The sequence below is a fragment of the Grus americana genome, chromosome 1 (assembly GCF_028858705.1).
Source record: "Grus americana isolate bGruAme1 chromosome 1, bGruAme1.mat, whole genome shotgun sequence".
NCBI lineage: Eukaryota > Metazoa > Chordata > Aves > Gruiformes > Gruidae > Grus > Grus americana.
The window spans coordinates 88,926,994-88,939,250 of record NC_072852.1 but is presented as its reverse complement, the minus strand read 5'-3'; the positions used below and the strand labels follow the sequence as shown (position 1 = coordinate 88,939,250).

General features: G+C 38.5%; 1 protein-coding gene across 2 annotated transcripts in view; it reads right to left on the bottom strand.

Moving 5' to 3' along the window:
- POLQ (DNA polymerase theta) overlaps nt 1-12,257 on the bottom strand; it is a 56,963-nt gene that overhangs the window by 30,886 nt on the left and 13,820 nt on the right. For both annotated transcript variants that reach the window (XM_054812746.1, XM_054812745.1), the window contains 7 exons: nt 9,706-9,925; nt 7,664-7,808; nt 7,420-7,566; nt 6,365-6,577; nt 2,960-3,102; nt 1,845-2,049; nt 817-959 (listed from right to left, as the gene is read on the bottom strand). In XM_054812746.1, the coding sequence (XP_054668721.1) occupies nt 817-959; nt 1,845-2,049; nt 2,960-3,102; nt 6,365-6,577; nt 7,420-7,566; nt 7,664-7,808; nt 9,706-9,925 (1,216 nt within the window). The remainder of the gene's footprint in view (nt 1-816; nt 960-1,844; nt 2,050-2,959; nt 3,103-6,364; nt 6,578-7,419; nt 7,567-7,663; nt 7,809-9,705; nt 9,926-12,257) is intronic.

The window sequence follows — 12,257 nt, the reverse complement described above, 5'->3', positions numbered from 1 at the left end:
GGCAAGATGCCCAAATTCTGCCTTTGATTTATCAGCCTGGTAAAGAGAATACACTTTATACTTAAGAAGGTTAAAGACAACTGTCAAATTTCAGATGATGATTGCATGATGGGCCTCTGGCAGCCATGAATCCGCACTGCAACTCCATCTTGTTTCCTCACTAATCTTTACAGGTTTGTAGCTTCCTCTCCAAAGGTCTCAAATAGCATTGCCTAGCTTTTTAAGTGTACGTGCACATAAATCTCGAAAAATTTTGGGACACTTCCCCCTCAAAAGATTTATCATGCTCCTTCCTTTAGCTCTGGCAGCATCACCAGGCAAGTAAACTAAATCAGAGATGAATTTCACTGTTACTGAATCGAAGAAAGGCCCACACATAGGAAGCAAGCAGTGTACTTCTCTGAGGCTTTCTGAAGGCAAAATAGATGCTAAAACCCCAAAAGTTTTCTGAGCCTCCAAAAGTAATCTGAGATGCAGCCTACTGATCCCAAACACAACAAAACCAATTTGTTTCATCAACTTTAAGTATCTCAGAAAAATTACCATTATCCTACACCCAAAACTTCTGAAATCTTTTGAAGTCAGGAGTGACAACAATGGGCTTAGATGGACATGCAGCACCTGCCTACACAATTGACACTATGGGAACAGACTAGTTCTGAAGAACGTTCAATTTAGAAAATTTTCTTCACAAAGGATGAGCTAAGCAAAGCACAAAACAAACTTTTACGTTCATGAAGCCCTCAAGAATTCTGCATTGTGCTTTCTCTCCTTTCTGTAGTTTTGGCAGTACAAAATACAGAATGAGTAACCTACCAGATAGACAATATGCAGATCATTCTCTAGAACAAAGCTTTTCATAGCTCGTTGCAGGTCAGCAAAGATTTCCATGGCTTCAGTGGGTGAAAGAGAAGAAGAAAGAGTAGCTGAGCCAAGATGTGTTGGATGATAAACCTTTGCTGTTTAAAAAAAAAAAGAATACACAGAGAAACATTTAAGTGCAAGTTTATATCTCATTTTCAGGTTGCAATGTATTTTATAGATATCAATTCTACTAACTTTTCCCAACTGCTTTTTCAAGAAGAAATAGTATATTTCTCCATTCTGAAGGCAGGAAAATAGAAACAATAAAAGGTTTAGACTTGCCTAAGTCTAAATTAGCCTTTTTGAGAGGCCAGATGACAAGTTTGGATCCCTCTAACTACCCAGACTAACAGTTGTGGTAGCTATTTGAACAAAACTCACTGGAATCCCATCTGCCATCCTGCCTAGGAGTTATCATGTTGAGTATTTCTTTCTTAGGAACACTAAGTATCTCCTATCATCTTTTTAGAAAAGAGATAGAAATTAACCTGTAATGGGGATTCTTACTGTTACTGTAAGATTCTCATCCTTAGCCATTTTAAGAAAATAGCCAAAATCAGGAAAAAGTGCAACCATGTACACCAAGCAGTTTTCTAGAAGAAACTTGCACTCTCTTAGAGTGTATTGTTCTTCTTCAGAAAGACAAAAATCATACTCTACAGTTAATATGCACAAATCCTGCAATAAAAGTATCCCTTTTTTAAAGATATTTGGGGAATCTGTAAATTAGGATGCATCAGTCTTTGAGGTGATGTGCAGAGAGGCCTTCCAAGAACACGTGCATGCAAAAAATGCTAAGGCAGGTATGAAGTCACTCTCCAGAAAGCTAAAGAATTCTTGACACACATGATTCTTTAAAATAAAACCAAAAATGCACAGAAGTTCTCATTGTAAAGTTACATTGAGCATCTATCCAGCTGCAGAAGATTTACTCATTCAAAACTGCTAACAGCAATCACTGGGAAGAACACCAGTGTTACCTTTCACATCACTGCCGGAGTCCAGAACCTGAATGAATTCATTTTCCACCAACCATGCCACACAAGCCTCAATAGGTCCAGTCTGTGCTTTGTCTTGTGCTTTCTCGTTTTCCCACTTGCTTTCTTTCAAGCTGGATGCAAGAAGTGTGCAAGAAGCGTAGGTCTGCACATCATCTGGAGTGTTGGCCACTCCTCCCACTATGATCTGTTGAAGAAAACTACTTGTTCATATTGCCAGAGAAGCAGTATGATGGAACCTCAGATTGGAGAATCAAAGAGACTGATCCATCAGATATCTAAGTTTTAAAGAACCAGTACAAGAGGGGAACATGAGGCAAAGCAACTGCCAACCTTTAAGTACTTTGCTTGGCAAGAAGTTAGACACCTTAGCTAGAAGTAAGAGAAAGAATGAAAGAATGAATTATAAAATCTTATTTTGATAGTGGACATACACATAATCGCAATTTGAGACTAGCCCTAGGAATTTTGCTTAGCCAACATTGTCAAATACTTTTAAAAGTTTAAAACACAAACTGCAATTTTCTGAAGATGAAAAGGAAACCCTACAAAGGAGGGCATGCAAGAGGGAGCGAATTGGGTACCACACCTGTTTGTTCACCAAAAACGTATTTACAAAATTTCAATCATTTCTGTGCAAAAGAGGTAGATAAATTGAGGGGGGAAATAAGGAACCCTACAAGGTTCTACAAATGTCATTAAGGCCCAATTCAGCCTACAAAGCCTCTGGGATCAGTAATTTATAAGCATCTCCCAGTTAAGACTGTTAGGTCACATGTGAAGTTTAAGAATTACACTTATTTCTGCCTGCAGTTTGAGTATATCTAAATGCAAAAGCAAAGCTTAGTAACCCTTGTTTGAGTGCTCACATCCTAATCTGCAGCAAGCAGAGACTGAAACATACCAAACAAAATGCTGGATACTGAAGCAAGCTGGCAGACCCAAGTAATTTTCTTCTGAAGCTGCTTGGGTTGACAAGGGAGGAAACAGAACAAAAAAAAAGTGCACAAAAAACATTTGATGGTATCACAAAAGAAACCATTCTACAATTACAAGAGTGCAAGCACAGTTCTAATCCCTCTCCACGTGTCCTGTACCTCAAGTATTGCTCTTTTCATGCTAGAAGCAACACCTTCCCCTTCTCTTCTAAGCAAACAACTGCAAACAGGCTTAAGAGATCCCTGAAGTAGAGCAGTTCCTTTTGATCTTTCTGAGGGCTTGCAAACTAAAATGCTCTCACCTATAGGGAAAGAAAAAAAAATATAAAAAAAATTAAAACCCCCCCACATTAATGACCTTAGTATTGCATCTTAGCACTGTAATAGCTACATACAGTTCACAAGGATATATTGGAATGGAAAACTGTAGGTATTTTTGAAAAAACTGAATAAAAATAAAAAAAGAGAAAAAACTTTGCAACCTAGAACAGTGTATATCCATTGCTATATAAAAACTCCACAGATGCATAATACTTAAGAACTAAAAGCAGAGCAAACTTCAAAGTTACATTAGGCTGGTCAGGGTCTTGCCAAATCAGCTAAGGAACTTCCATAGCCTCTCTGTGCATCTGCTTTGCTGCTAAACCACTCTTGCTTCTTGTTCTGGAATTGACTGGTACTGTAGCATACAGTGGCATCAATTTTTCTTCTGCACTACATTACTAAACTGAAAAGATTTTCAAAAGCAAGACGATGACATAAAAGCTGTATAGCATTTTGATAGTTTAAGTCAATCAGCTTTCACTCCTGAAAAGAAATAACACAGAATCCAAAGTAATTCAGAAATCCAAAGCTCTTAATCTAAGTAACTATGCATTCTCTGAACTTTCATATATGCATATATATATATACACGCACACATATATATATGCACACACATATAAAATCTTAAGTATCCTGAATGGTTTCCCCTGAAAGTACATCTAAATATTCCTTACCTTAAAATTCTCTGTCAGACATTGTTAAGTTAATCCCTAACTACTGAAATTCTGTGGGAGACAAAAAGGGTCCCTGAGCCATGAAACAAAAACAAAGGGCAAATTCCTTTAATGAGATAATAGTACAGACTACCCATTGCAAATGCAGCAGTCACATAAAGGAGATTTTTTTCAATAAAGCCATTACAGAGAAACTAGGTGCCTGGGAGCCCTAGCTAGTTCAAAGCTTTGCCAGTTGGCACAGGATAAATGAATTATGGGTAGGACAAGCTTGCCTTTGACTAAGAAGAGAGCATTAGATTTGGATTAGCTGTACAATACATATCACGATATGTTTATGATAACTTGTAAAGATTTAAGTGCACATAGTCTGGACACCAAGGTAATTTTGGTAACGGGTATCTTAGTAAGATCCTAGGAATGTTAGGTTATGATATAACCATGGACATCGTAATGCTACAGTAGTTAGCAAATCTAGAGGTAATGAAAACACAACTGCACTTAAATTTAATCAACAGAATGTCACACATGCATTGTAGGTGAGTAACTGAATACAGCTTAAAAATGATGACATAAATGAATTACAGGATGAAAGGCATGCTCAGAGAATGTGTCTCTGGGAATTTTTTTTTTTTTTTTTATCCTGCCAGGTGAAACTTTTGACATCTGTTGACCATGTACTTTTGCCAGAGCTGAGAGTACAGAAGATAAACTGCCTGTAAGCATTGTTTTGTGAAAGCAAGGCTTATTTTGATTTTAGCAATAAAGAATGTTCACTCATTTCATATTTCTGTTCTGATGTGACCTACAATTCCCTCTGAAAACTTTGACTCTTCAGTGTGATAAAACTAACAGAAGATGGGTATCCACTTGGGTCTACATTATCTGACAGTCATTCAAGAGTTGAGGGAAACCCTTTCCCAAGATGCCACTGAGAACTTAAAGCCAGTAACTGCAACTTAGTAAACAGTTAAAAAACCCAAACAAACAAACAAACAAACAAAACCCCCCACTTTTCTAAGATCCCTTATTGAACATTTCAGATGAGAGGGGAAGTCTAGGTTAGCATTAGACTACACAAACACCAGAGGACTCTGGCTATCTAGGCATAAAACTCCATTAAAAGCAAAAAAGGCCCTATTATATTTCTAGGTTTTGTTCAGCGATACCTATTTCACCTTGGGAAGGTGACAGTTTTGATGAATGCAAAAATAATCCAATTTCATTTTCTAAAATGATGGTTTTAAATTTCCATCAAATCTGAAAAAAAAAATCAAAACCAAAGACAATCCAAAACTACAATGTTGGGAGGGTAGGAGGAAATCAGTCCAACAGAATTTATCTTCTGTCTGTCAGCTGAATTTCATATCTACATAAGGCATTTTTCCAGCTGAAGTTGCTATCCTCCAGTCTCCCTACTCTGTGAAAGAGTAGCAGCTGGTAATGTAGCTTTGTGTTCTCATCCAAAAGACTCTGCAGAGTGGAAAAAAAAATGGTACATTCATGAAGCTCATCAGCATAAAATCAACTGCTTACTGTGCAAAACATAGTCACATCAGAACTGTCAAAAAAGGGTACTAATTATTGTAACTTGAAGGGGAAAAAAAAGAAACTTCAAGGAATAGTGTCATTTTACACCTGCCAGCTACACTCATATGACAAAGTCTGGAAAATTTCAAAATACAGCATGCAGCTGCCCTTTTCTTTAACACATAGGGATAGCTCACAGAGATATAGGTCGCAAAACGCTCTGTTGCTATGCTACTCTGGCAAAAATAGAAAGTTAAATGTAAGAACAGTCTGCTTACATAGGGTTGCAGCAAGCACCAATCAAACCAGCAGTAAGGCAAATCCCACTTCCCGCTTCTGTTGAACTTCTTATTTTCTACTGTGTTTATACTTGCATAATAATTTTTTTTCCAAATATCATCCACGAAGATAAATTTTTATTGCAAATTAAAATAACAGGCAGGATTATTTTGTTGAACATCAATCAGTGCCACTGTATGCATGAAGACACCATATTATCTATGAACTACTGTTCCTATTTCCCTGTTGCATTACTACTTTCAAGATCCGTAAAAGTTACAGTTAAATGTAGTGGAAGTTTAATAAATCCAAATCAGAACTTCAGACAACAGAAGTAATTTGTCAAATTATTGTTGTAAACTTTAAATGCATTTCTTACATTTAAGGCCGGTCCAATGAGAGTTTAATGTAAATTTTCTCACTGAAACTGTAAACACTTTAGTAAACTGACCATGGATCACACCATTAAGGCAAAGGGACAGCACAACCTTAGAAGCTAACAAGAATTCAAAGGAGAAAATAGCCTGCTCCTGAGGTAAGTGACATGTAAATACCAAAGTAAGTCTCATGCAGTGAAAAGAATCCCCTGGGAATTACAATTTTTACTCCATTAATACCAAAAAATTCATCTTGATTAACTTAATCATACTGAATACCAAAGGAATTCATCATGATTAGTCACTAATTGTGAAGCACTGCCCTGGATTTAATCAGGTTAATACCGTTCTTAGAGAATGTTAATAAAGCCTCTGCTTACCCTCTGTGTCTACTCCTTTCCTGCCAGCCCTTCCAGCCATCTGCTTGTAAGTGAGAATGTCCAGCAGTTTGCCACCAAACATGGGAGTTCGTATAATTACTCGGCGTGCAGGCAAATTCACTCCAGATGAGAGCGTGGAGGTTGCTGCTAGGACTCTAATCAAGCCCTGGCGAAAGGCTCCTTCAATGATGTCCCGTTCATCAAAAGTAAGACCTGAGGAGAGATGACTTCTACTGAACCTAGTAGCAGTTAGATTGCATTTAAGAGCTAAGAATATTATTGTCAAGCAAGGGAAAGAACAACCAAACTTAATGAATATTTGCCATTCAGTGTTACGAACTAGACTCACAACACTACCTCAGTTAACTTCTTTCAAATCCTAAGTAAAGCAAAATTTCACCATTCAATTTTTATTATTCAATTGACAGTAATAGTTATGAACTAGCTTTTCTAAGGTGCTTGTACACATTGTAGCAAGATGAACGACTATTTACTACATATCTACAAGCACTGCAAGTAAATAAATAAAATAAAAAGAAGAAAACTGGATGTAACAAACACAGTACAGAACTAGGACTTAGTCCTTTGCTGTCCTCACCCTGGAATCCTCCTTCATTATTTCCATTCTAGGTTACAGATCTAATATGCATCTTTCTACAGTTCCTTGAGGGCTTCAGGCCAATTTTATTCTTGGGAAAGAAATTTACACTCTATAAGCACTTGAAATTATTCTCCCTACATATTCAGTGCCATAGCTATTGTTCTCTCTTCCAGAATCAGTTCTTTCTCTCAGTGGATCAACAGGTGATATATACTATTACCTACTTAAGTGAGAAATAAAAGATCTAGCCAGAAGAGTTCGTGACACATGCTCCTTTTATTGTCATTGTTGTACTTCTACTTACTCATCTATTTCAGTATTAAGTTGAGGAAAATTGCTCTGAAATACTACAAATGGCTTCAAAAAACAACTGGTAAATTGCTGGTAACTACAGCAAAAAGCACTCATGTGACTTAACCATTACAGAATTCAAAACCAAGATAGTCAGGAATACCTGCATGATGAAATGCCACTCCCCATGGCAAAGTACGTTGGAGCACAGAGTCCAGGCCTGAGATAGAACGCTTTAGCTGATCCAGAACCTCATCAATCCCTTCTCTGTCCACAACAACTGGGGAAAGGGATGAGTTTTTTGCAGAACCTTAAGAAAGAAAATATTTTTATAGTTGCTACTAAAATTAATTTGCATTAAAGGCACTGCATATACTATAGTCTTCTATTAACTATTGTTCTCTTACTCTCAGCCTGTTGCAAACTGTAGAATTCCCTGGCAATGATGTCTGCCAGCTTCTCACACCAGTTCTTGGATGGACAGAAAAGCAGGACTGAATGACCTTCACAAACAGTCTCATAACACAGGCTCACAACATGGTCTTCATCTCCCTGAATTGAGACAAAATATTTTCAATGCACCTTAACACTGAATAGGGTTTGTAAACACTGTCACTCTTCTATGTCACACTAGGAATCTTCTACTTCAAATCAGAAAGAAGAGCAAACAAAGATGATGGAGCACTGTCATCTTAGTTTCTGTCTTGCTTTAGGAAGTCCAGGCACTAGTATGACCGCATTGTTGAGGACAGCCCTAGACCCACCCATGAATAAATCTAAGGTTTTATGTCCTACTTTCATAAATCTGAGTGAAGGCCACACAGTGCACAAAAAAAAAAAAAAAAAAAAATCACTGTAACCTCCGTGTCGTGGCTAACAGTAGTGGAGAAGAACTAGGAAGACCCCCTGAGGGAAAACATCCCTCTACAGTAACTAAGGAAGAAGACTTACCAACTAGGATGTCTGAACTGAAAGCATGAGATGTAGTAGTCTGAGCATTCCCAATAAGATGCACCCAGCAAGCACTGCTGACCAAAGACTGGAAGTGTTCAGAGCACAGTAGCAGGCTTTTAGGGATACTTATATGGATGTACATGCAAAACCCCACTGTTTACAGCTTGCCTTTTTGGTTGTAACATCCTAAGAGAGCTCCTGCAACTGATTTGTTTTGCTTGGTTAAGCCAGATTCTCTTCCAGCAAGCAGGCCAGAGGAGGAAGAAAAAAAAAGGTAGGCATACAGTAGGAAATAAAAAGCACTGAAATGCAAATGAAAACAGGGGAACAATGGCAGGAACTGTATATACACATCAAAAGCTCAGTAAGGATTCAGCCAAATTCAGCAGACATGGTGATATCATCAAGTTCCTTTTCCTGGTCCAGTTTGAGGCACAGAACAGAAGTCTGAAGGTCCGGTGATAGATTTCAAGCCCAAGAGGATCACTTGGTCCTATAAAATAAGCCAACTCCCTTAAACTGTTGAGTCATAAGCCTAGTTTAGTTCTTTCTCACTTCATCTAGTACCTATCCAAAGCAACTACTTCAAAAAAAGGTCCAGAAAAGGAGATGCAACATCACCTTCTCAATATGACCACATAAAAGGAAGCTTCCAGATATTCTTGTCACAAGCATCTCCTTTTGTTTCTATGATTCTTCTTCTTTGCTGTGCCACCATGCTACTGAAAACAGAATGTTTGCTCACGAGAACTGGGTGCAAAACATTCCAAAATATTGCTGGCATTCAGCCCATACTGTCCAACTACCACATTAATATTACACAGAGCAGTTGAACGGACTGGGAAGAGAATTCACCCTTCAAAGACTTCACAGAAAAAGAACCTACAAGTAGGAACTGCAAATTTCCCATTTGTTTCTTCCAAATCATTATAGTATGTTACCCTTAACTGTTCATATCCTTTTCAAGTGTGCAAAAGGACTAAATACTGAAAACAGATTCAGAAGAATCAGGATGGACATCTGCCTTCTAATCACTGACAAAATTAGATCATTTAGTAGTTTAAAATAAGCAGGTTCAATACCAGATTTTAATGCAAATATATTCTCCCAATGATTAATGTAAATTCCTTGGCCTAACCAGGAAATACTTACCTTCACTTACGAAAGTGAAGTAGATTCCAGGACACAAGACAGGGTGGTGGGTAAGGGGAGAATCAAACTCTTTATACCTCTCAAGTGCTCAGAGACAAGATAGCTGCAAAGTCAACTTTGTCTTCGAGTCAGATTTAAGAAACTTCAAGAACTTCATGAAAATGACTGTGTTTTGTTTAAATCAGTAGAAGACAAAAAAAAAAGTCCTTAGTTTGAGCACGCAATCTATAAAATAAATAATGAAGTCGGGAATGTCATCTATTTAAAAAAAAAACCAACTATAAACATACCAGTAGCTGTCCAAAAGGTATTATTTCAAAGCCACTGCTCAGAGTTTTCTTACCTTCAGTTGAAGCTTGGGCTGGAATTCTCGCACTAAATTCATGGAGGAGTCATAAATGTTGCTGCCGATTTTCACCCACTCCTTGAGGGGCACAGGGCGAAAATCTGTACAGTACAACTCTGCATCTAACCAGGAGGCTAGGAGTCCCAAGTTAGGGAGGGTAGCACTCATGCCTACTATCTGTATCCCACCAAAACAGGGACTGGTCATCTTCGCCTGTCTAGAAACAGTTAAAAGAAAATCAAAGTTAGTAACAACACAGGCTACTGTTCTGGAAAACAGCATTCAGAAAAACTAAATCTACTTCCTTCCGGAATCTAAAGTGCAAAGCTATTTTTCTCAACTTCTTGAAAAAGAAACAAGCCATACTCTACTCTTAGCAACCACAATGTCAGGTAATGCATTGATAACAAGATAATTCAACTTCTTATCATTTTTAACCTAAACTTTAAGCTTCTTTTGGTAACAGCTGCCATAAAACTGACTGCATATTTGGAGAAACTGCAAACAAATAAATAAATCAACTATTTCCTTGCTATTAACAAAAACATGGAAATAAAGGAATGGTTCAGTCTCCACTGCAGTCTTTCTAAGCTTAAATGCCTTAATTAAAACACTTCCATTTGTTTCAATTTCAGGACAAATAATACTAGATTAAGGTCTTCCTAGAGCTGGGAACCAAAGCCCTTAGTTCAGCAAAGAAAAAAGCAGCTTCAGTTCTCAAAACGCTGACCAGCAGCTGCAACTAAATGCAGTGAGAAGTAATGGACTCTTAACAGATCTGAAAACAAAAACCAATACCCAAATGTATATTTTAATTCAGGTTTTTACATCCACACAATGAGGAAGTGGGGGGGGGGAGGTTTATGCTTCTAAGCCTATGTTTAGAAACTACTCATTTGCATTAAGCCACAAATTGAGACTTTAAAAAAAATAAACGAGTCTGACAAATCAATGTGAGCTTAGAAACAGCTTGAACCTTCTTAGAAGATCCTGGTAATTCTGGCAAAGACAAGACAGAAGAAACAAGACTATCCAGAAGCTAGAGTAAAAAAGGCCAGTCACTGACAAGACAGACATAAGGAAGATGTGGAGAGGCAGACTCTCATATCCAAGCTCTTCAAGCATTTGCTAGTACAGCTCCATCTAGGTTGCAGATTTTTACCCCCTACAGCAACTTTTGACCTTCAAGGATTAAAAAGGTTCCAGCTCCACAACACACTCTTTGACTGGGGAGGAGAAAAATCTGCTGCAGAATTTTGGCCAGACCTGCAAAAGCCTCACAGAGAAGCAAGGGCACCCACGCTGGCAATGGCCATCAGAGAACATTCTCTTGTTGCAAAGACATAGCCTTATACTTAAGTGGTTCATCCGGCTAACCACTTAGAAAGCTCTTAAAAGCGCTGGTCGTTCTGACAATTGGTCAGGTCGGACAGTTTTTAAAGCATTTGGATAATGGGGCTCCTATTAAATAATAGGAAAAAAAGCACCACAGATTTGGGAGGACATTTGAGAGAAAATGCGGTCTTCAACTCCAGGAATCTCAAGTGGATTCCAAAACAAAAACAGCGGCCACCTCCTTCATGTCAGTAAGTGGTACAGGGAACCACTGTCAATTTGACCATAACAAAGAGATGGAGGATCTGGGCCCTACTGCCTATACGGTGAAGGCTGAAGTATTGTGTCTTCCCAGGACATTTCTTGATGCACCTGTCCCTTTTTTCCTGACAAATATTTTCTCCTTTCTGTTTCTTCAATGCAAGGGAGGAAAGCAGAGAGTGGACCTGCACCTGTGCTGCAGCTACATGATAAGACAAGGTAAGAGGAGCGGTAAAGCTACTCAAGCTGCTCGAAGTGTACTGGCTTCCAGGACTTATGGGGAGAATATGAGAAAAAGTCAGAGGTGGTTAGACCCAGAACACTGCTGTATCCTGGAAATTAGGATGGAAAATACTGGCTAACATGTCTGGTGGAAAGCCAATGTAGAAATGGCAGTTCCCCCAGAACTAAATAGGTAATCTGTGCTTAGCCCAGCATTGGTACGACTCACAAGACATGAAACAGTAAAGAAAACAGGCAAAATCTGGCTTTTGGTGCTGAGGAACAGTTGATTTTGACTCACCTTTCAGCACCACCAGTAAAGATTAAGAAGATTGATACACCTTTTCCTCCATTTGCCTTTGTCTGCGTTAGGGCGTTATGGAGCAGCTGGACAGTTTGGTGCTGGGGATCTAGATACTAGATTCTTAAAAGCCTCTAAAGCTCTTTGGTAACATTTAATCTGTTCCCCCGTGCCCAATCAGTCGTGCTAAAGGCAAGAAACCATACAACCACTAAGCTACTGCGTGTTACAAGCAAAACCACAGATCACCCTGAGCAGTGTTAACTAAGACTACTGGCACATCCTCTTAAGTCTTCTGATCAATTCACCATTGACAAGTTAACAGCATGCCCACTCTTCCACAATACACAAACGTTTCAGTAGGATAAAAACCCCATTCCATGAAACACTGAAAAATTAAGCAGGGCAAGTCCACTAGCAAAAACATTAA